Source organism: Saccostrea echinata, unplaced genomic scaffold (assembly GCF_033153115.1).
Source record: "Saccostrea echinata isolate AGI-Se365-2 ecotype Australia unplaced genomic scaffold, CSIRO_AGI_Sech_v1 ptg000047l, whole genome shotgun sequence".
Taxonomy (NCBI): Eukaryota; Metazoa; Mollusca; class Bivalvia; order Ostreida; family Ostreidae; genus Saccostrea; species Saccostrea echinata.
In genome coordinates this window covers 13,730,651-13,754,188 of record NW_026889796.1, presented here as the reverse complement: position 1 = coordinate 13,754,188, position 23,538 = coordinate 13,730,651, and the positions used below count along the sequence as shown (strand labels likewise).

Here is a 23,538-nt window from a genome sequence, read left to right as displayed (position 1 = left end):
TGATGCAACTATGGACGAAAATCTGTGAAAAGCGAGAAATAAAACATGAAACACGTTTGGCGCGAAACTATATACATGTATTTATCACGTTATAATTCAATTTTCCTTACTTTCATCACTTTGAATTAATGTATTTCTGCGGAGAAATTTTTCTGTTCATTTTCCGATGAATGTAATGTCAACTTCGAATTCAGAAACCGAACGACTTTTCACTGTACGTTTTTGATACAATTTTTATCAGTGTTTAAGTCTTTCCAATAATTATAGGAACACGACTGTGTTATAAACTAATACTCTCTCAAACGTTTCATGATTTAAATTCAGCTTCTGTAAACCTTTTGTTTTTCTATGTGTGCTTTAAATGAAATATTTTAATCATGTGTTTCTATTTTAAATTATACAATAAAAGTTCTTGTTGAGTAAAGAAAAGAAAAAAAAATTCAAATGAATTAGTAAGCGAGGTAATTGTTTTCAATGGGTAATGCCGGGAATGGCAAGGGATAAGAAGCACATTTACACTGAATTTAGTACAAATTGAAATCCAAACCAGAAAAAAAAAATTTATGTACATGTAGGTTATAAAAATTAAATAATGAGAAGGACCTTAGACTAAGTTTACCTGATGGTGGTGTTTTTCTCACATTCTCACGTATTTCGTCTGCACATCAACTTTATACAGGGTGTTTACTGTCGGTCAAGTTGTTCGTGTATTAAGGTGTATCGACAAGCAAATTTATTTTTATATTTTTTTTAATCTGAAGATATCTCTTTTTTAATATTCCATTGAACTCCACTCGACGAATCACCGTTGACCGTTTGCTTACCGACAACAAAGCAAGTTTCTGCCTGCTTTATGTTGTAATCGTTTTAAATTTTCATAACTTACGTAATCGATAACTTAGTAAATTATTATAAAGACAATATATAACATAACGGGGAAAACTTGATTTTTATAACTTTAAACAAGATGTGTTTATGAAACACTGATGCCCCCGTACGGCAACTCATATCAAAGGCTAAACTCTCTCAAATACAAATCAAATATGTTGATTCCCAAAGTAAGGTCTTGTCTCAAGGAATATACCTTTGAAATATGAAAACCCTATCAGCAACCATTGAATGGATATGGAAAAGGTTAAAGTTTTTCAAAAGTATGTCGAACATCAAGGTCAAATGGTCAAAATTAATGGTGCCCAAGGAAAGGCATTCTAACAAGAAATACACATGTGAAATATGAAAGCCCTGGAACCAACCGTTCAAAAGTTATGACCAAAGTTAAACTCTTTCGAAAGTAGGTCAAACTCCAAGGTGAAAGGGTCAAAGTTGTTTGTATCCAAAGGAAGGACTTGACACAACAATTGCATATGTGAAGTATGAAAGCCCTAGCACCAACCGTTCAAAAGTTATGGCCAAGGTTAAAGTTTTGCAAAAGTAGGTCAAACTCCAAGGTCAAGGTCAAAGTGTCAAAGTTTTTGGTATCCAAAGAAAGGTCTTGTCACAAGGTATACACATGTGAAATATGAAAGTCCTGGCATCAACGGTTTAAAAGGTATGGCCAAGGTTAATGTTTTTCCAAAAGTAGGTCAAAATCCAAGGTCAAGGTCAAAGGGTCAAAATTGCTGGTATCTGAAGGAAGGTCTTCTTGTCACAAGGTATACACCTGTGAAGTTTGAAAGCCCTAGCACCAACTATTCAAAAGTTATGGCCAAGGTTAAAGTCTCAAAAAATATTGCGAAAATGGGTCAAACTCCAAGGTCAAGGTCAAAAGGTCAAATTTTATGGTACCCAAAGAAAGTCTTGTCACAAAGAATAGACATGTGAAATATGAAAGCCATAGCTCCAACCAATCAAAAGTTATGGGCAAGGTTAAAGTTTTTGCGGACAAACAGACAGACAGACCTCTAGACGGACGGACAGGGCAAAAACTATATGCCCCCGAATCTTCGATTATGGGGGCATAAAAAAATATACCCGCCTTATGTACTACAGCCTTTTAGATCGTGCAATTTTCCAATCGATATATTTCTACGCAGCTGTCGGCATGTAAATTTCGTGCACAATTTTTTGAGTTCGCCCAAAAATGAATTTGTACATGAAAATAACAGGACTTTCACTGAAATAGAATTATAAGCATTGACTATATAAATTATTTCGTTCATCGAGAAATGATTCTAAAAAATGAATCGCACACTTTTTATGAAAGCCTTCGGCTTTTATAAAGTGTACGGTTCGTTTTTTACATTCATTTCTCGATGAACAAAATAAATTCATATAGTCAATCCTATGTTACTCTTAGTCCACTTCTTAACGGCCATTTGATAAAAGGCAGCAAAATAAATGTTTACATAACGAAAAAGTTTTTTTTGTTTCAAAAGCTCATACATCTCTTCTTCTTTTTTTTTAATAAAAACAAAGAAAGAGACGAAAGTTACCATACAATATGTTTAAGGCTGCTGATACGTTCTTTTTTTTTAATAATGGTACAACTTCTTTTCGTGTGGTTTACATTAAGAAGATATGAATAAAGTAATAAGTATTAAATAAGAAACAACCATTTAATAAAGAAGAATAATACTGTATATATAAATTAATTGAACAATAGTAAAAATATCACAGTAAAAATTATCACAGCTAACCCTAAGGCGGAAAGAAGAAAGTATGGCACATAGTTTCTACCCTCAAGTAAAACATCAATAGTATATACACTGCACTATATGGTATATTAAGTATGGCACACTTTTTTGTCTTCTAATAAAAATCAAAATGTTCTTTCAGAAGAATCTATGGCACTTTTGACTCTCTGTAGATATCCACTACATCCTGTTGAATTTACCAACGACCTGTTGACAACTGGGACACCTGTGGACGACGTCTTTACATCCGTCAACACAGAACGGAATCAAACAGCATCCAAGCCAAAGCCTAGAATTAAAACAGACCTAATAATTACAACAACCTACCATATACCTTTTCTGCGATTTTTGTTTGCCTTCCAGATGGGAATTATTTTTCCGAAATCAATTGTAAATTATACACCTATTCTTTACCTGCATAAAATCACATTCGGTATAATTATAATTTCAAAAATTCCATGACGCAAATCTTCCAAAGTTTTCTGATTGCAAAATTTATCAAATTACCCCCCCCCCCTCCCCGATTTGGCGTAATATATGGATCCTCTTTATGTTCGAAAGCCTGATATGTCAGTGTATGATACTCTGTATGTTCTTTTGATTTTTCAATAAATGAAGGACAAATCCAAGAATTTGTCTAATTAATTTAGATGTCGTTTAACCTAAATAAAAATGTATTAGATAAGACTTTTGGTAATACTATATGTAACTGTGATAGGAAAGTCTGACTTTGCCCTTCTTTAATTCTGCAACGTATCTTTTATTTCGTAATCAAAGAAATTTGAAATGGTGGAAATGCACTAAGAAAAATGCACGTTATACATGAGAGTTATTCTATGTAACATTAAAGCAATAATAAAGTGTGAAGTACTTACCCAAAAAGCAACAGAATACCAGCAATGACCCAGGTGAGCGTTCCCGTTTCGTACGTAGTGCTGGTGGTTATTTCTGCATTGCAGTACTGGCAGCGCATGCGTACAGGAAGCTCCCTGAAGATGTGTACGTTAGGCTGGTGATGGTGCATAACAACGGTTGTAGCTGTAAGATGAACAAATGTTAATGCAATGATTTTTGTACCTTAAATCCATGAGGATTTTTTCATTCTTTCTAGCGTGTCCACACCAAGACGGATTAAAAAGACACACCAAAAATTTTAAATTCAAGACGATATATGAGGTAACTCAAAAGTAATCAACGATCAACTAAACCTTTTTAAAATACTGCAAACCTGTGTGTGGAGATTATGACTGCTATTAGATATATTGTTAATGTATACTGTATTTATCATGTATTTCTATCACTACTATAAAATAATTGTTATATTTTATATAACTGTAAAATCACATATTTTCGTGGGATCAATTTTTCGAGGTTTGAGAAAAAAATATTGGTTTGAGGGATTTTGATTTCGTGTTTGGAGTAGCGTTGACTAGACATTTACATGAAATTTTACATTTCGTTGTGGACATGAATCCATGGGTTTCTTCATACCTAGAAAACAACAAAAAATAACCCACGACTATAAGTGATTTCACAGTATGTTTTTTTAAGTTGTGATTTACAAAGAGGGCCTCAAGGAAGAATATTGTTTACACTAATTGCACTGGCGGACTGAGAGGGGCCCGGACCAACCCTCACCCTCCTTTACTGATCCAAACTTAAGTAAAGATGAATAATCTTTTTTTTTTTTAAAGTTATTGTTCTTATTATGCATAAATATACCAACACCGACTTAAAAATTATCTAAAACCTGAGAGTGCCTGGGGGCTTACTGTCCATCTTTGATTTTTAACAATGTAGCTCTACATCTCGTAGGATTTAAATTGATAATTATACTGCTAGCTTTTAGGTATTAAGATATATCACTTGTGCTTCTAAGTTTATCCAGTCCATGTATAAACAAGATGTGTTTGTGAAACACTGATGTCCCCGTATGGCAGCTTATGGCAAAGGTTAAAGTTTGTTAAATGCAAGTCAAACTCCAGGTCAAGAAGTCAGAAATGTTGGTACCCAAAGAAAGGTCTTGTCTCAAGGAATATACTTGTGAAATATGAAAACCCTAGTACAAACCGTTGAAACGTTATGGCGAAGGTTAAGTTTTTTTTTAAAGTAAATAAAATGGCAAGGTCAAGGTCTAATGGTGCCCAAGGGAAGTTCTTGTCACAAGTGATACACATGATCGTGAAATGTGAAAGCCCTAGAACCAAACGTTCAAGTGTTATGGCCAATGTTAAAATTTTTTAAAGGTAGGTCAAACTCCAAGGTCAAGGTCATTGCCAAAATTGTTGGTATTTAAAGGAAGGTCTTGTCACAAGGAATGCATATGTGAAGTATGAAAGCCCTAACTCCAACTGTTCAAAAGTTATGGCCAAGGTTGAAGTTTTTTCAAATGTAGATCAAACTCAAAGGTCAAGGTCAAAGGGTCAAAGTTGTTGGTATCTAAAGGAAGGTCTTCTCGCAAGGATAGCATATGTGAAGTATGAAAACCCTATCACTAACTGTTCAAAAGTTATGGCCAAGGTTAAATTTCTCAAAATTGAAGTAGGTCAAACTCCAAGGTCAAGGTCAAAAGGTCAAAGATGTTGATACGCAAAGAAAGGTCTTGTCAAAGGGAATACACATGCGAAGTACGAAAGACCTAGCTCAAATTGTTCAAAAGTAATAGCCAAGGTTGAAGTTTTTTCAAAAGTAGGCCAAACTCCAAGGTCAAGGTCAAAGGGTCAAAGATGTTGGTTTCCAAAGCAAGGTCTTCTCAGGAAATGCACTTGTGAAATATGAAAGCCATAGCTCCAACCAATCAAAAGTTATGGGCAAGGCTAAAGTTTTTGCGGACAGACAGACAGACAGGCAAAAACTATATGCCCCCGAATCTTCGATTACAGGGGCATAAATATACAGTCTTGTAATTCTACATGTAATATTTCAAACGATTTATCGATTAGGCCTTATTCGTTGATTGAAACTTCTAAGTCATCAGTAAATGAAATATGGACATGTTATCTTTGATATTCTCTACAGAGATTGGAATATCCTTTATCAGAGGTGGACATAAGATAAAGGTTGTTATAAGAGGTTTTATCAAATGATCAGGAATTTTGATTCTCTCTAATTGGTCTAAACTGTTTTTCCTTAGGAGTTCACCTCAAACTGTTAAACTTTTTCACTCTGTATTTGATTTTGATTGATCAACATGATGAAATAACTTTTCTATCACCAACTTCCAAAATTTTTGTAGAAAAATACCTTTATCATTAGTCGCCCGCGTCGCGCAGTGGTTAGAGTGTTCGCTCTAGAGTCGCGGAGTAAGGAGTTGATCCTTACGTCGCTTGTTCGAATCCCACTGTGGGACGTGGAGACCGGTTCTTCGGATGAGACCGTATAAACCGAGGTGCCGTGTCGCAGTAGGTGCTGGCACGAAAAAGATCCCTCACTGCTCAATGGCCCTCAGTGCCGAATATAGGTTAAAATTTGCAGCTCTCCGCTGTCAAAAGGTGGCGTCTCCATATGAGTGAAAAATTCTCGAGAGGGACGTTAAAACAATAAACAAACAAACAAACCATTATCACCTGTATATGGAGTTAATGTCTCCGAATTGATTTGTTCAGCAAGAGCATGTCCAAATAATTTCTAAAAGAAGGCAGGCTACTGAATTGGTGAGGGTATTAGCAATCTAATGGTTAAAGCCAACATTTTGCAAATTCATGTGTCGATCGATGCAATTACTTTGTTGCAAATGCACATGTAAAATCTACTACTAGGTCAAATGTTGACTGACGTCTTTCATACTGCACTTGTGACCTATCGACAGGGGATGCTTACTCCTTCATGGTACCTGATTCCTCCTATGATGTTTAAGAGGTCCATGTTTGCACCTCTCATAATTAGTATAACTTATTTGGACTTCTGAGCATAATTACTGTACATTCATTTTCATATCAGACGAGGAGCCCAATTTTACCATACTTTGTTCCTTTAATTGAAACCTCGATTAGTTCACAACTTCCGGAGGCATTTCTGGCATAGACAAAGACAGACAGATATGTGATAAATTAATAGAATATAATTTTTTTTCAATCTTCGTAGAACTAATAAAATTCGATAGTTATGCATGCATTTCAAGAGAATTTCTCTCTTACTGGTTTAAAAAAACTGTTTAACAATACTTTACGTGTTCCTTACTAATATGAAATCGATTTTTTTTAAACTTCTCCAGTTGTATAAGGGTATTTTAAACTTCCTTTCTAATAAGTTCAATCTTAAGTGCTTTTGATTGAAATTTGCTCGAGCCCGGGCTCAGATTAGCGTGTTTCCCTAAACTCTTTCCACATACATGGACATGTATCCTTAAACATGAAATCGACAAAAATATATTACCTGAAAATTCTTGCTTTTTTAAATATCCACAATATTTTAAGGGTTTTTAAGGCAGTGATTTCAATAAATTAAATTTCATATTGAATAACCAAATAAATGCTTCAAAGTATCACCCTGCTCCATTTCATGTCCTTTGTTTTGCTATCATTTTTCGTATGTTGAGTACCAACTTAATTTTTTTAACCCATCTGCCTTTTAGAGCATTTTTTTACTAAACAAAATAAAACCTTAAATCTTACACAAACAGAATTGATTTGCTTTTGTCCCCAAAGTTCAAGAGATAATTAAAATATTAAAATTACGTACTTGGATATGTTGCCATTGTAACAAGTCTGCGAAGCTGTGAAAAACCGTCAAGTGAAATATAAAACAAACCAACACAAGGCAAAGGATGTCGGGGTAAAAATTGTATTGCAAAACACCAAATAATGGGTCACGTGACTGCTTCCGCAAATAGGTCTCTGACCTCAAAAAGAAAAGTGTTTCGTGGTGATATGTTTGCAGACGATTTGATATTAAAAAGTATTTGTTGAAGTTGACTGATAGTAGTTCTTGAAGGATTAAATAGCTCTAGTGTTTCCTTTAGCAAATACATATAAATCAGTTGATTTGATAATTTTTCACTCTTTGTAACCAAATTAAGGATACGTGATAAAAACAAAACACTGCATGAGTGGTATATTTTTGGTCTCTGTTTTGGCATATATCAAAACCCTCAAATATTAAGAAATGATGGACTTTCTATTTTCTATGTTGTTCAAAGTTTGATCTTTTGGCCATTACTCTCAAACTTTAAATCACTTTTAATTCGCGAGAACTTTATTTTCGCGTAACGACGTTAGACCGTCAACTCGTCTAAATTTTGTTCTCGTATCTTAAAGATTTTCGCGTATATTTGTATGATATAAAGATTTTTATAGCAATGACTGAAATCATCAATACTTACATGTAAGAAAAGTAGAAATTTTGCTGTGTACTAATGAAAAAAAAACTGAGAAAGCAAAACTGTCAGTCCGTGCTCAGTGATGTGTGCAGAGTTTAACAAACTGAACACACTCGGTGGAACTTAAAGTGTTTTATAAACAGGGCACGAGCTCTGTTATTGTTAATGCTTACGTTTCACCGGATGTTTTCAATTTGTTAAACTCTGCACACGCTGCAACTCTGGTCACGTGATCAAATCCTATAACGAGTGGTGTTAGAGGATTTGATCACTGACAAATCTTATGTCTTATCCCAATGAAACTCTAAAAAAATATATATTTTATTTCTTATACTTATATTCTCAATTGTGTTACAATAAAAGATGCACTGTGGCAACGCACTTTGAAAAAATTACGCACATTGAAAAATTTTTCAAAGTGCGTTAAAATTGGGACAAAATCAACGCACTTTGAAATTTTTTTTCAAAGTGCGTTAAGAATGTACATCAACATTTTTTACAATGGAGACACTTAACGCACTTTGAAAAAAATACGTATAAAACGAAAATTCTGGACTTAGATTTTAGTAATAGATAGCATTAATTTGTTATATATACTTTTCGAAAAACTTATGTATTGATTTACCCTCATCGAGAACGAGCAGAAGACGGGTAGAAGGTCTCTCAGCCTAACTCTTTATCTTATACATACTTGTAGGCGTCGGTATATGTGTATAGCAAATTGAAAGTGGTGGGGGGGAGGTAATTGAAAGGGGGCTAAACCAAATAAAAAGGTAAGCCCCAATTTTCAATGCCTGTATTATGTATATGTATTATGTATATCTTTGCAATAAAAGTGGAGGCTAAGCCCCCTAGCCCCCCCCCCCCCCCCCCCCCCGGTTTCGATGCCTATGCTATAAAACAGATGAAAACTAGAAAATTCTAAGTACAGTAAAACGTATGAGAAAGAATTTTCATAGTATAGAAAAATCAAAATTGCCCTTTTTCTTAAAAAAAATGCGATGCTTTCAGTCGATCACTTATAGCCTCCCCCCCCCCCCCTCCCCCACATCTACCGAACTTATTACATACAAGAAAAAAAAAATTAAAAGAAACGAAATTATGCTATTAAACAATCATGATCATTTCTCCATTATTTCTAAAAGACCCATTTCCCTTTTATAACATTTACGAGATCCTAAAATATTTATAACGTCTATATCTCAGATCCTGAAGTGACTTCATCACCGAAAAGTTATCCAACCAGATTCAATTATTTATCATACCTTAAATTTTGCAAGAAAATAGACCAAACCATACCCATTTAATTTTCTTCAAAGTGCGTTAATATGGTCCATATTTTTAGAAATTTTATTTTTTTCAAAGTCTAGACTTGTGTCTCTTGCAGTTTGCTTTCCATACACAAGAAAGTCTGGTCATGTGACAAACTTCATGTCATCGAAAATTGAATGCCAATTTTGTGAGTATTGTCATAGAAGGAAAGAGAAATGCAGATAATTCAAATGTAAATATTTCTTAACGTATGATAGAATAAGATAAGGACAGGAGATACAATATTTCATTGAATATGGACTTGAAGGAACATGCTTTGAAACTTCGTTATTCTACATGAAAAAGTTTCCCTCTCTATATCATAGGCTTTTAAATCCTTAATGGAAAAGACCTTAGGCACCCTATGTACAAGTCTTTTCAAAATTAGTCTCATATTAAGGATAAAATTTATTTGGAAAACAGAATTATATGGGTGGCAAATACTTGCAATATCATCTCGTGTAGTCCTGTTCAGGGAAAATCGTTTTGTAAATGCTTTTATATACGGGAGCTATACAATGCAAAAAGGTAGATAAATTTGTATGCCATATTTTACATTTTGTAGTATCCAAGATGAATTTTGATAAAGGAAATACTTTGAAAAAATATTAACCCAAATCTTGCAAATTGTCGATTTTTTACCCTATTCAATGATAAAAAATTATAGACTTAAGACTATAATTACATGTACTGAGAAATCCTGTCATATTTTGTTATTATTCATGTCTATATTGAAAAAAAAACAAGAATATTTTTCTACATAATATATATTGCACCTTGGTTTATCCAAGTATCATTGCATGTATGGACGGATTATATGAAATCACTTTCCTTGTGTGTCAAAATATACAAGTTGTATTGTCTTTCCACAAATAAAGTAGTCATAACAACAAAATTTATTTTTTAAAAAAAATTGTGGAAAGACAGTATGGCAAGGAGAGACATGAAGATTGTCAACCACATGAATTAATATTTTAGCATAACGACATTATACTTTGATCGTTTGGCACAGTTTCGAATTTGATATACAGTATGACTTCCATCTTCTATGTCACATCCGGTAATATCTTCCAACTTCCTTTTTACAATTGGGACAAATGTGAGCAATGTCTTTACATCCATCCAAACAAAATGGAATGAAACAGCATCCGAGGAAAAGCCTAAAGAAAGAAATGTAACGTTCCTCATTTAAATATTTTATTCCTGAGGATACATAGAATAGACTATTGAATTACCCTAAATCTGATTAATATAGAAAAACCAAGCATTATCTTGGAGAAAGAGGCTTATTGATTTAAAAAAATGTGAGATTTTTTTTTAGTAATTTTTAAATACAGTCATACAAACGAGAGCAAAGATAGATCAGCAAATGTTTCCTTTACAAAAATGAAAGGGTTTCATAATATTTTCATCAATCTAGTTATAAAATATTTCAACTATATGAATATCATAGAAATATGATGAACTCAGTCAAATTTCCTTTCGTTAAAACGGAGCCATACATTTCAAGAAACAAGTATAACAAAGATGTCTGCGTACCCAATAAACATTAAGAAGAAACACATGATCCATGTGAGCGTTCCGGCCTCGTACTCCAGGGAGGTCAGGATACTGCTACCACAATGTGGACATTCCGTGTGAACCGGCCATTCCTGGAAAATTGGGTCACCCTTTTCTTCTGGTTGGATTATAATTGCGGTCTTGTCTTGAAATGTAAATTATGACCCCCTTGGCATACTTAATTATATAAATTCTTTAGTATTAATGGGGTAGACATTGTAACTTAGAGAAAATTTTTTAAATAATTAAAGAAAACTTTTCCTACAATCATACATTGCATTTACTATTATGAAATATTATACATGAAAATGTAATTATGTTTCACTGAAAACATTAGTCCTGTTTATGTTGGAATACATTCGCTCTAGAGGTACACCGGTTGCTTCAAAAGATTAAATTAAATGACACACGTCTATATATATAAACACTTGGCATTGAATTATGTGCTGGTGCTTTAAACAGAATGATCGATTTTTTACAGGTCAATAGATTTCACCAAATCCATTGAACAAGGAAGTAAATACAATTTAAAAGAAAAAAAACTTTGGAATATTTGTATGAATTATCTTTTTTTTTTTTTTAAAAAAAAAAAAAAAATAGTGTGGAAAATGTTGTGTTTTGGAAAACTTAAAAGAACTAATTAATGTATTCAAATTAAACAAAATGAACCGAGGAGCATTATTGAAAAACATTGTCTTAAAAGCAGTGAAAAACACATACCTTGATTATTACTCATTATCTTTTATATCAATTCCAACATTGCAGTCAAATGGTATCAAATTCAAACTTGGAGATACACTTAACCCGATATATGCGTTTAAATAAGCTACACTGACATAAATCTGAAATGTTACAGGTAGTCGTTAAAGGTAGACTATATAATTGCTGCGCGATATTTTAAGCTTTTGTCGAGGAGTATGTGTTTACCGGATATCGATCGTAATTCAAGGTACCCCATGAATATATATCATGCTTATCTTGCTGTGTAAGAATTTTAAACTCGATGTCTTCGATAACAAATTGAATAGTAATTCTATTGTTTGGAGGATAAAAAAAAACCCTGAATAACAAGAGCACTTAGTGTCAGGAGGACAACATTTGTAAAAAGAAAAGAAAAAAAGTGCTTCATTTCGAACATTTGGCGTAATTTAAAACATCATAGAATTATCCGTGAAAATTAAAGATTTAATACTTAAGCATGAAAGAATGTTAATCTTTACTCAGTTGGAAACAATGTACATGTAGATACATGGACATATCATGTTGTAAATTTTGCATTTACTTCAGCTTAGTAAATTCAAAATCTACAACATGATATGTCCATGGGTATATCAAACCTGTTTGCAATTGAGTATAGATTAACATTCTTTCATGCTTATAGGTATAAGGTCTTTAATTAATACGTGTTAATTTAGCTAGTTATCATGTTGTAATTGCTTTTACCTCCATCTAGTAAATTCAAAATTAACAACACGATAGACAGCTTATCTCCCTGTTCCATATCAATACAAAAATATCTTATATTACTGAGAGGAAGCCAAAATATTCATTTTTGGCAACAAAAAAAAACCCATGGCCCTTGACCTTTAACTCTAAAAAAGAATCTTAGTCGACTTTATCCCAATGCAACCACACCAAACTTCCCCGTTCAAAGAATTCACATACAAACAATATCTTCTTTTAAGAACAGAAAAATAAACCTATTGACCACAAAAGCTCTCTCTCTCTCTCTCTCTCTCTCTCTCTCTAGCCCCTTTTTAGAACCCATCCATGGAAGACGTTTGAAGGAAAAAAAGTTCTTTAAAATAGGAATTGATTTCGCAATAGAAACCATATAATGCAAGAATGTGTGTGTGTGTGTGTGTGTGTGTGTGTGTGTGTGTGTGTGCAGATCACATTTTGTGTTTATGAATATTATCAGCAAAATATTTGTCATATTACTTTAACCTCAAAAGCTATTGTTTCGGAGATCAAACTTTATTTTTAGGATGAAGCGCTTCTTTATTCCGAGACACCCCCACGCCCATATAAAGCTTTCCTGACAATTTTTTTTTAAAACGAAACTAATTAATGATACAAACATTATCCTAAATTCATGGTATGGATACCAAAGATTGACTGAAGTATTGATTAAGACGGAAATCTTATTAAGTTATTATATCTCCTCATTTCTAGTTTGTCAAGAAATTATTCCAGTTCCAGGTTGTCATGCAAGTCCTTTCTCAATTCATAAGATAGTTTTGTCGACTTAAATTTGAAAGATTTTATATGCTTTATGTTAGGTCCTAGTTGGGAGTACGTTTTATCCTCCTGCTATGCAAATCGCATGCAGTATGGTAAATTTCACTATTTCGCTTATAAATAGTATTGTATGTAAATACAAAATTAATCAAGAACGTTGTACAATTTATTTTGACCCAGCAGATTTCTGGCAATAATCATCAGAAGCCCGTTGACATACACGTAGCTAACTGGGGTCTTAAAAGAAAAAGTATATCTTTTTTTTTTAACAAAGTTCTCCTCTAAGAATTTAATTGCATATAAATATTTCATAGCAATAATCTGTACACAATTAAATTATTTTGGCAAATAACATAACTCTCACTGAAGTGTGCATGTCTTATAATATATAGATTTTCTGGCATGAATGTTCGAATGAATATTTTGGATTTCGTGTGCCTACTCGATTCTTACATACTTCAACTTTTTACTTATATAAAAAAGAATAACAAACAATGATCATTAAAACAAGAAAGAACAGTTTAATTAAAAACAACAGTAAAACATGATGCCACAATTAAAAAATATATCACGTATGTACAATGATTTATACAACATATTGACAGGCTTATGTATTTCGTTATCAGAGTGCAATTAAAAATCCTGCGTTTTTTAGATCACAATGAGATAATATTAATCAATTACATTGTTCACAATATCAAAATTTATGTACAAATGTTTTGATTTGATTCCGATAGCACGGTTAGCTTCCGATTTTATGTTTCTCAACTCCAGTCGTTCATGTCTACGGATGGTTGTATCGCACAATCACGCCTACATCCGGTTGTATCGTGCAATCACTTGGTGACAGTTAGGACAGGAATGTACCACATCTTTGCATCCATCAATACAAAATGGAATCAGGCAACAACCGAGCCAGCATCTTAAAGAAAAAAAATATCTTATTATACATGTCTAAAAAATTTCATATGCTTGCAATTAATTAGTATGAATACATGAAATATATGTTTTAACTATTAAGTTTTTACCATTTTAAGTTACAAATAGATTATATGAATTTATAGAAAATGAACCATTCACATGGAATGTAAATCTTAATCTTTAAACCTACCCAACAAAAGCTGTAATTGCGCATGCCAACCAAGTGACAGTTCCTGTTTCATATGCAGTGCTTGTGAGGATTTCACTACTACAGTATTGACAGCGCGTGCGCACTGGAGCTTCCCGGAACAACTGCACGGCCACTAGAGGTTGTTGTGCAACAACTACTGTTGTTTCTGTAATAAAATATCATTAAAATTCATAAGGTATAATTAAAATTTATTAGGTATCATTGAAAATTATTAGTAAAATTTATAAGATATCAGCGAAATTTATGAGGTTTTATTGAAATTTCTCAGATATCATTGAAATTTATTAGGTAACATTGAAATTGAAAAAGAAGTTTCTTGCTGTGGCCTTCCACACGACATTCAGATATATCGGCGACGTTTTATCAATTAACAATATTCATTTTCATTCCTACGTTGATTGGATGTATCCCTTTGAACTCAACATAAAAGACACCACAGAGTCTGACACATATTTTTCATATTTGGATATTTTACAGAGAAAGACATTAGGCAAACTAACAATTAAACTTTATGATAATTGTTACGACTTCGACTTTTCTATCGTCAACTTCCCTTATCTATGTACCAATATACCATTATTACTTGCATATTGAGCTTACGTCTCGCAGTTGATTTGATACGCAGCAAGCAAATGTCATATAAGTTGATGATACAATGATATCAACAGTCTCATTTAAAGTCAAAGTTTCGCAAATTCTATGGTCAATACAATGACCCTGTTCAAAAAGTTGACTGAGGATTTTATACATATTGTTCGGCCATTATTTTCACACAGAATTGTTTACGGATTTTTCCGTTTTATACCCGATCACGACAAGGAGTCCAAGGCGTTTGTGACCGGTTGAAAGAAGATCCTTACTCCTCCATTGCACCTGATCCCACCTCTGATGTTTTTGCTCTGCTCCAGATTTGTATTGTTTCATTGGACTTTTGAGCTTGATTACTGTTCGTTTTCTTCATATTTCATTTATTAGAATGTTCATTCAAAAGTAAAGGTATTAAAAGTATTGAATTTATTATGTTTCCTTCATCGATTGAAATTATCCTTCGCATATTCAATTTAATTTGATATTTTTCAATTCTTCATCAGACTAATTAATTACTAGTATATCACAGGCGTCCAGACTTCTTAAATGCACTAAAATCTACAAAATTTAATTATTTTTTGAATGTAATTCGGTTTTTATTAAGTTAAAAAATGGTACATTCCCTAAATCCCTAATTAATGCTGACTTTTGGATACCATCTTGAGAGTCAAGGTGATCATACAGTTCTATGCTATGGTCATCCTAATACATGTACCTGGATTTAATTAATTCCAGTCGGCTTGGACAGAACTTTTTGACAGAAAGCTAGACTGATAAACTATGCTAAAACCAAAGTACCACATCCTTTAAAGTAAGACATATTAATAAGAAATTCTCTAAGTATACATGCATATGGCCAAAGAGTTAAACACTAACCTCAAAGATAACACATACTGAAATTTTGTAGGTTAATATAGATTATTTTTAGTAGAGTTCAACGAGACTCGATATTGACCTTGTATTGATTTTCATAGCAAAGATAACAGTAATATACATGACACCTGCGACAGCATTGTGTTACAACAATACGCGGCACTTTTGTGGGTTTTTTTTTTCTTTTGAATATTACATTCTACTTCCATATTCATAAATCACGATCTATATCTTGTTTCCTCGTTTGTTTTTGTAATTCTTCGCATACTCTAACTGCATTCAACCACAAAGAAACTCTGATGCATTTATTATCTATCAATTTATTTAATTATTTACTTTTGTGATATTGGGTATTTCATATAAATGCAAAATCGGTCAAGCAAGGCTATCTAATATCTAAAATAACTTTTTTAGAGTTACTTACTAAATTTAAAAATTGTGTTTAATTTACAATAACAAGGAAAAATATTTTCGGTTCTGTTTTATTGTAATTCAACCACAGGTGAACACAACATACAATACCAGTATTCTATTTATAACGACAGAAGGAAGCTCTAAAATATCTAGAATTTTTGGAACGCAAAACGACATTTTAAATTATCAGCGTTTACATTTGCTTTAAAACAAGGTGACCTACATCAGATTATACTTATTATATTCAGTAATATTTAATGAAAATTAACTTACGCCCAACTGAGGAATACGGAGGAGGTGGTGGGTTGGGATTTGAATATCCACCTTTTTCCATCGTTTTATCTCAAATATGTTCACTAAAAAGCTTGTTCTTCAGACGGTTTTATCTATCTGGTACCCAGGTAGGTTAGGCAATAGCGAATGACAAAAATAAACTATCACGTCATATGGCTGGCTGAGTTTGCAATAAAGGATTTTAGTTACATAGCGCTATATACGGAGTTCCGTTTTCGTCGATAAACTTGTCATGATAAACATGTGTAAGATAAGATTCTATTTTTAAGGTTTATAATGTGTACATTTATCAAATACACGTTACATAATGCGTACATTGTAAATATACTCGTACATGTACGGATTTCCTGTCAACTTGAGACAGTTGATTGATATCTAAACACCATTCAGGAGCTTTTATATGGTGGTTGAGGATATTGTTAAGTTAACTAGTTTCTCATTTAGTTAATTTTTCTTACATGTCATTGATTAACATACGATTTTATGTCACAAAAGATTCTCCATATCGTATACACATTGGGAAATATCATATCATGGGACTTCATACGTCATAGTCACGTGTGGAAATATTAACAGGTATTTGTGTATTCAGGTCTAAAACGCTTGTATCACATTCAAATAAAGATATCGTTATGGTAGTTTTATATAACATTTTAACATTTGAAATGGGAGAGTTTAAATTGCAGTAGACAATGAATCGGGAAGTTAATGGAGCAAGGTGGTTTAAAATTTATTTCCAGTCTTATGCACTACCAGTTCTGTAAAGATATTTCTTGATGTTCAGGTGTTTAAAGAAATACCTTGGTGTCTAACGAACAGTATTGATTTATAAGCACGTGGATACTTGTAGCATTGGCAACGTGTTATCATGAAATATGGAGATACCAAACAGTAATCAGGCTCAAAAGTCCTATGAAACAATACAGATTGTAAGCATAGCAAACAAGGTCCTCTGAAAACAGATATATTGATAAAAGTTACGGGAAAACACGTGTGTTTGCTATGTATGCAGAGATGGTCTATCGGTAAAGGAGATCGATTGGTTGTTCATTTTGTTTAAGGGTGAATAGGTTGAATCCTTGCTACGCATGATTCAGTCACGTATAAGGTAGATTTTCGGGTGTTTCAAGTCATTCGAAGTTCGCTGCTACGTTGCAACAGACTAATCCCCCACCCCACCCCTTCCAGTACCGATATTTCGTACATGTTTTGTTCGTTTTGATGTTGTTGCTTTATTTGAGTCTTTTTCTTTTGTAGAATGATATGGATAAAAGGTCAAACTAAAGACTGCCTTGTATACTGTATGCACTTCATTAAAGTCTGTTGCACTCGCGCATGCGAGCTCATCCTATATAAAAGAGTTTTGAGTTTTATTTTATAAATAATTTATGTTCGGTTGAACTGGTGAATTTAGAGCATAAATGTGGGATAAGGTGTCATGGAGGAGTGAGCATTCCCTGTCGTCCTGTCAAAACGCCATGTGCCGTATTTCATGATCGGGTAAACGGAAAAAATCCGTAGACAATTCAATGTGAAAATAATGGCCTAACAATTTGAATGAAAGACTTCCGTCAACAATCGACCTAACGATAGATTATACAACTGTACCTTTTTTCCCAAAAAGCATTGTCGTCTTTAACAACAACCTAAACAGTTAACTTACAAAGACCTATCAGGTCTTATAACCATTACTTGGTTTAATTTGTATTTCTTCGATAATTTTTAACAGACATTAGCCCTACCATATTAAAAACAGTACAAAACAAGGAAAAAAGAATTAATAAACACAAATTAATGCTTGCAAACAAAAAAGAATATTTATGTGTATCATGAATATATAAAAACACTTTTTAATGGTTACTGTAAGAAATCAAAGTGTCAGTTTCATTAATTGCAGTTTTTTTGGTCGTATCATTTTTTTTAAAAGGTTGAAAAATCTTGACAAATTGTGAAGTCATACGAAAATTAGATCACCATGAAATTATCTCCATTGCCTTGAACAGCTTTTCAATAAATTTAAAAAAAATCATCATGCATTTTCTACCAAACACAAATAGAAGTTTTTGAATAAATTCTGCATCATAAGTTTGCTAACAAAGGAACAATTCACCTGTTAACATTAATTGTTAATCTTTGTTGGTTAAAATCAGTTCTTTGTTTGAAATAATAAACAAAACAATTTAGGACCTATTTGTTCATTTTATTTTTATTACTAATGGTCAAAAATATATGAATTACTATAGTTGTATATAAGTAACAAAGATTTTAGAGAACAAAAGACGGCTTAAGTTTGGAAAATTAGTCTGGAAACCCTTGAAGAACAATGATGAAGTAAGTACATATATATGACTCCATTGTAGCAAAATTACAATCTTTACATCAAGAACTAAAATCAAACCACTACGATGCCTCCATCCTCACATTTTTAATGATCCAAAGTAGAAAAACTGTACCAATTTCTCTTAATATAGTTCATTGTAATAATGATTAGAGAAAATGTTAAGGTTGCCACCTTTTTAAAGATGTCTGAAATAAATTAACAGAAGTACATGAAACATAAAAAAAAAACAATTTTGGTAAAAAGAAGAATTTAAAAAAAATTGTTCAAATGGCATAATCTTAACATTTAAAGTTTCAAGTAATCTTTACTTCAAAAATATCTATAAGTTATTGATATCAGGAAACTCTGGTTTAATTTTTTTTAATTAAGAAATAAAAAGAGTGAGTTATTACCTTTTGCAGCACTTTTAAAAAATAAAATAATTGATTAAGTACAGAATTTTTTAAAAATCTATTTCTTTTACAAAACCATTTTTTTTTCACTAATTGAAAAACATTCCTCCAAAAGATGCATTATCAATTAACAATAGTTATTTCCATTTATATGTCGACACGATATATCCCAGTGAGATTTAAATAAAAGATACCACAGAGTCTGACACATCTGTTTCATATTTGGATATTTTACTAGAAAAAAGACGTTAATGGTAATTTAACAACAAAACTTTATGATAAACGTGATGACTTTAACTTTTACCCTTATCACCTGCATATGACATGTATATCTCTCGGTTGATTCGATACGAGAGAGCATGCTCTACGTATGAACAATTTCTAAAACGAGGTAAGTTATTGACAAACAAGTTGACGAAACAAGAATATCAAAGTCATCATTTCGTAAGTTCTATGGTCGATACAATGACCTTGTCAGCAAAAACAATCTATCATTAAGTCATATGCTGACTGACGTTTTTCATATCAATTGTTAGGCCATTATTTACACACTGAATTGTCGACGGATTTTTCCGTTATTTCCCGATCATGACAAGGAGCACACGGCGGATGCTCACTCCTGATGGTACCTGATCTCACCTCTGATGTTTTTAGAGGTCCGTATTTGCTCTGCTCCCGATTTGTATTGTTGTAATAGACTTTGACTTTGAATACTGTTCGTTATCTCCATATTTCATGTATTTCTATCGGGATGAAGTTATATAAATGAAAGATTTTGCACACAAAAAAAATTAAAAACCCTATGTTTTCCCATGAGGATGGAGAAACCCTAGCTAGAAGCTGTTGTTTTTGGAAATAACTGAGGAGAGGAAAATAGAAAAACATGTTGATATGTTGTCTCATTATTCACAGTATTTTTCTAATTGATGATTGCAGAAAATCAAAAAACAGAGCACAACTACATTCTGCAAAATATTTTGACAATGGTTCATAATTTTACTGTTAAATACAACAAATATAGCAGACAGACAAGGAGAATTCCGAATGTCAGTGAATGTTGTCGATAATCATATATTTATTCATCATTCTTTTCTTGGTGAATGTCGTCGATAATTGTATCTTTATTCATCGCTATTCTCTTGGGGAACTGTATCCTTAAAATTCTCAGGCTCGGCGATTGGTGCCCTGTTAAACTCCTGAAACACTAAATCGTCCTCCATCATGTCTTCACTATAATAAAAAATAATTTAAAAACATCAAGCATATCACTCTCTGAATGTGAGCTACATTGCAGAAAAGATACATCATTGCCTTTATCTTTGATAATTTCAACTTGAACTTTGGATCACCTTTCAATTGATGTAAAAATTTATAATAAAGGACAAAGCTTAAAGAAAAAATATCGATAAAACTACGAAATGGACATTTTCGTAAGATAAAATCTTGAAGCAGAATCCTGACAAAAGAAATGATTTTATTCAAATGCATGTATGTATTTCTTGACCAAAATGTGAAAAATAAGAAATTCTTTATTCTATAGACAGTTCTACCTAGGAATAAGTGTATCGTCTGCCACAGAACTTCGGAAGCTACTTGTTCTAGAGGGATGATCTGGAATTGGGTGGGTCAATGTGAAAGGCAGCTCTAAAACTACGTCACTGAAACAATTACAAACAAGTTATTTTCCTTTATGATTATTTCAATGTAACTAAACTACTATAATGTCATTTTTTTGTCTAGTTTCAAAGCACAGCTACTCTCTTCTAATATTTTTAAAAGATAATGTTTGACAATTTTCTGACTGAAGTTCAAGATAAAAATTAAAGTTCAATCAAATGTAGTTTACCATACGAGAAAATTTGAAACAAATCAATTTAAGAAAATTGCATTCTGGATCAATTGTAAGATGTTAATGCCTGAAAGAAATCAAATGTCAAAATATCAAAAACAAAATCAGGGAAAAGAGTGATATATCAGAGTTATCTCTCTTCGGAAGGTTAATATAGTCTAAGAATTCCGAATTGTCGCAAAGTTGTTGTTTAACGTCCCTGTTGAGAATTTTCCACTAATATGGATCTCATCAAAGTAATATCCATTAAAACTTACGAAGAGCCAAATCCCAGAACAAGCTTGATGACAACCTTGTAGGCCACAATAATCCCAGAATTCTCCTTCTGCAGATTCTCTGACATCCTGTAAGTATACAAGATTCTGGTATTACGGGGGGAGGGGGGGGGCTAATTTCCCCTCTACGAACGCTTTAATTGTACTTTAACGATTGGAAATAAAAACATTAGTCCACACCACTATGACAGAATGACACGTAGTCATTCATTGTAAATGACACAGAATATTTTAACAAATTATTTCTCGGAATATACACATACAATAAAAAAATCACAAATTGAATTTAAGAATAAAAGTAAAAAGATTAGTGGTTGATTAAACGTATATATTTTAGTGCTTGCGGATATGATGTTTGTTTTTTTTTTTTCATATAGGCAGAGATTTTTACCGGGTGGTAAATTCCAGGTGAGGGAGGGGCTTATTTTGTACAGGAATGAATATCATGAGAGCTAGCAGTCTACCTATGGTCATTAGTCTCCTAATACCTATACACAGGAAGTGATTTAATACACAATAAAATACCCAAGAAGTCAAACTTTACCTGAGTTGAGACATAATAAAACAAGAAAGAGTTTTAGATGCTACATGTAGTATTTGTGTTAATTCAAAAAAAATAAAAAACAATATTCCAGTAACAAGCCCCATGTTGAGAGAATTTCGTGAATTGTTGTGTATGTACATAGAAGAAAAAATCCCTCAGAAATGTGTACAGGAGAAATAGGTACTGAATCAGACTTTATACATTCATATCTGGGATCCCATCTATAAAATATGAAAATAGAGCTGTATTACCTGCATTTTTTTAAATATAGGTATATCCTAACTTTTGTCACCATGTCTAAACATGCTCAAAGAGAATTGTGCATATAAAGTCTTATCTGAATTATGAAGCAAAATAACTATGTAATCATGATTATAAACATTTTTGAATAATTTTAGATTTAATTGCATGACATTTCCACTTTATGTTTAGCATATCCAAATTAATATGTTCTCTCAATTCAAGTTTGAATACCGAATCGATTATACTGTAAATCAAAATTTAGTTTTAAAAAATAACTATTATACCAAAGTTTGATATATTTTCATGAAGAAAACTATAATTATTTCAAATACTAAAGGTTAATATCAAGCTAAAAATTTCTAATAGTAATACAGCTTCTTTATACCATGTGCTGTAAATATCAAAGGACCAAAAGTTAATGTGAAGGTCACCACGAGTGCCAACAAGGTGTACAGGGTATACACAGGGACTAGTAAGTAAATGTCAATCAAATTCTAGCACCAATGATGGACTTTAATGCACTTGATTGACGGAGGTTCACAGACCAGGTTTCTTTTGAAGGCGGTGCTCAAAATCTCTGCCTTTAAATAGTTTTGTGGCATAGTAAGCCCTTTATTAAAAAGAAGACATGTAGAATTTTTTGCTTAAGTTCTACTCTTTTTTACAAAATGGCATGAAACATGTCTATCGGTTAAAAAGTAAATTTTCAGTGCTCCCAACAATGTAAACATTGTAAACCAATCAGTCCATGAGCTAGGCGTTTAGACTACATGTATATAGTGGTTAAAATGTAAATGTGAAGATAACAAACATTGATCAACCTCATAAATCCGGTAAACAAAACGAGTTGTGAACAGGACAAAAACACTATTTAGTGGTTAAACTAACTTAGTTGAGCACGCTAGGTTTGTATCTTCGTGCTTCAGTTTGCCGTCCAGGGCTAGGCCTCTCTTGTCTCTATTGTTCTCTATTAATGGTGTGAGATGGTACATCCTACAAAATCCCGTCTGACCAGCCCTGATAGGGAATCCTTCTCTGGAAACCGAAAGTACAAACCATAAGTGCAACAAAATTTGTAAACGGCTCTGCAAATAATTTGATCTACACAAGATTTTTTTCAAATATTTCAAAGGACGAACATAAGGAAAAATAATCCATAGAATTGAAGTGTTTAATAATGAAATTATGATTTGAGGTGTTTTGATGAAATTCCTGCACTTACTGAAAGTTTTGGTCCGGGATTTTTAGTTCTTGTTCTTCTTCACACAATACATGTAGGGTTACCATGGTCTTTTGCACAACTGAAAGAATAATAAATGACGTTATTAAAGTAAATTCAAAAAACTTTAGACCAAATAAGAAAAAAGTGAAGCACTAGAGAAGATGCAGCAGTATATAAATCGTGAAAAAATATAGAGTAAGTTTGTATGCATCTTGACTTGATTGAAATGAAGGCATCTGTTATATAAATGAAAGTTGATCTTGACTGAGGGCCCATATTCATGCTAACAGTTGTTTTTTTTGTTTTTTT

General features: G+C 32.6%; 4 protein-coding genes across 4 annotated transcripts in view; all 4 read right to left on the bottom strand.

Moving 5' to 3' along the window:
- Positions 1-2,541: 2,541 nt before the first annotated feature.
- LOC133202763 (lipopolysaccharide-induced tumor necrosis factor-alpha factor homolog) lies at positions 2,542-7,386 on the bottom strand. The gene is made up of 3 exons (XM_061338641.1): positions 7,314-7,386; positions 3,509-3,671; positions 2,542-2,922 (listed from the first exon to the last, which is right to left on the bottom strand). Exons 1-3 carry the CDS (start codon positions 7,327-7,329, stop codon positions 2,814-2,816), a joined length of 288 nt encoding a protein of 95 aa, XP_061194625.1. The 5' UTR covers positions 7,330-7,386; the 3' UTR covers positions 2,542-2,813.
- A 2,624-nt stretch (positions 7,387-10,010) lies between these two features.
- Positions 10,011-11,652, bottom strand: LOC133202762 (LITAF domain-containing protein-like). The gene is made up of 3 exons (XM_061338640.1): positions 11,542-11,652; positions 10,801-10,966; positions 10,011-10,421 (listed from the first exon to the last, which is right to left on the bottom strand). Exons 1-3 carry the CDS (start codon positions 11,555-11,557, stop codon positions 10,313-10,315), a joined length of 291 nt encoding a protein of 96 aa, XP_061194624.1. The 5' UTR covers positions 11,558-11,652; the 3' UTR covers positions 10,011-10,312.
- Positions 11,653-13,562: 1,910 nt separating this feature from the next.
- LOC133202761 (LITAF domain-containing protein-like) lies at positions 13,563-16,485 on the bottom strand. Its single transcript, XM_061338639.1, has 3 exons — positions 16,343-16,485; positions 14,174-14,339; positions 13,563-13,984 (listed from the first exon to the last, which is right to left on the bottom strand). The coding sequence occupies exons 1-3, from the start codon at positions 16,401-16,403 to the stop codon at positions 13,876-13,878; spliced, it is 336 nt and encodes a 111-aa protein (XP_061194623.1). The 5' UTR covers positions 16,404-16,485; the 3' UTR covers positions 13,563-13,875.
- A 2,632-nt stretch (positions 16,486-19,117) lies between these two features.
- Positions 19,118-23,538, bottom strand: part of LOC133202341 (beta-arrestin-1-like) — a 31,563-nt gene continuing 27,142 nt past the window's right edge. The window contains exons 9-13 of the mRNA XM_061338145.1: positions 23,230-23,308; positions 22,896-23,042; positions 21,203-21,289; positions 20,647-20,754; positions 19,118-20,326 (exon numbers count right to left, since the gene is read on the bottom strand). Coding sequence (XP_061194129.1) covers positions 20,218-20,326; positions 20,647-20,754; positions 21,203-21,289; positions 22,896-23,042; positions 23,230-23,308 — 530 coding nt within the window. The 3' untranslated portion in view covers positions 19,118-20,217. The remainder of the gene's footprint in view (positions 20,327-20,646; positions 20,755-21,202; positions 21,290-22,895; positions 23,043-23,229; positions 23,309-23,538) is intronic.

Bases quoted from the DNA above. Each gene is read 5' to 3' on its own strand.
- LOC133202763 (XM_061338641.1), bottom strand. The intron at 2,923-3,508 runs GTAAGTACTTCA...TTTTAATTCTAG, and splicing joins GGTATTCTGTTGCTTTTTGG to GCTTTGGCTTGGATGCTGTT.
- LOC133202762 (XM_061338640.1), bottom strand. The intron at 10,422-10,800 runs GTACGCAGACAT...TTCTTTCTTTAG, and splicing joins TTCTTCTTAATGTTTATTGG to GCTTTTCCTCGGATGCTGTT.
- LOC133202761 (XM_061338639.1), bottom strand. From the start codon at position 16,403: ATGGAAAAAGGTGGATATTCAAATCCCAACCCACCACCTCCTCCGTAT. The intron at 14,340-16,342 runs GTAAGTTAATTT...ATTTTATTACAG, and splicing joins TCCGTATTCCTCAGTTGGGC to AAACAACAGTAGTTGTTGCA. The intron at 13,985-14,173 runs GTAGGTTTAAAG...TTTTTCTTTAAG, and splicing joins GCAATTACAGCTTTTGTTGG to ATGCTGGCTCGGTTGTTGCC.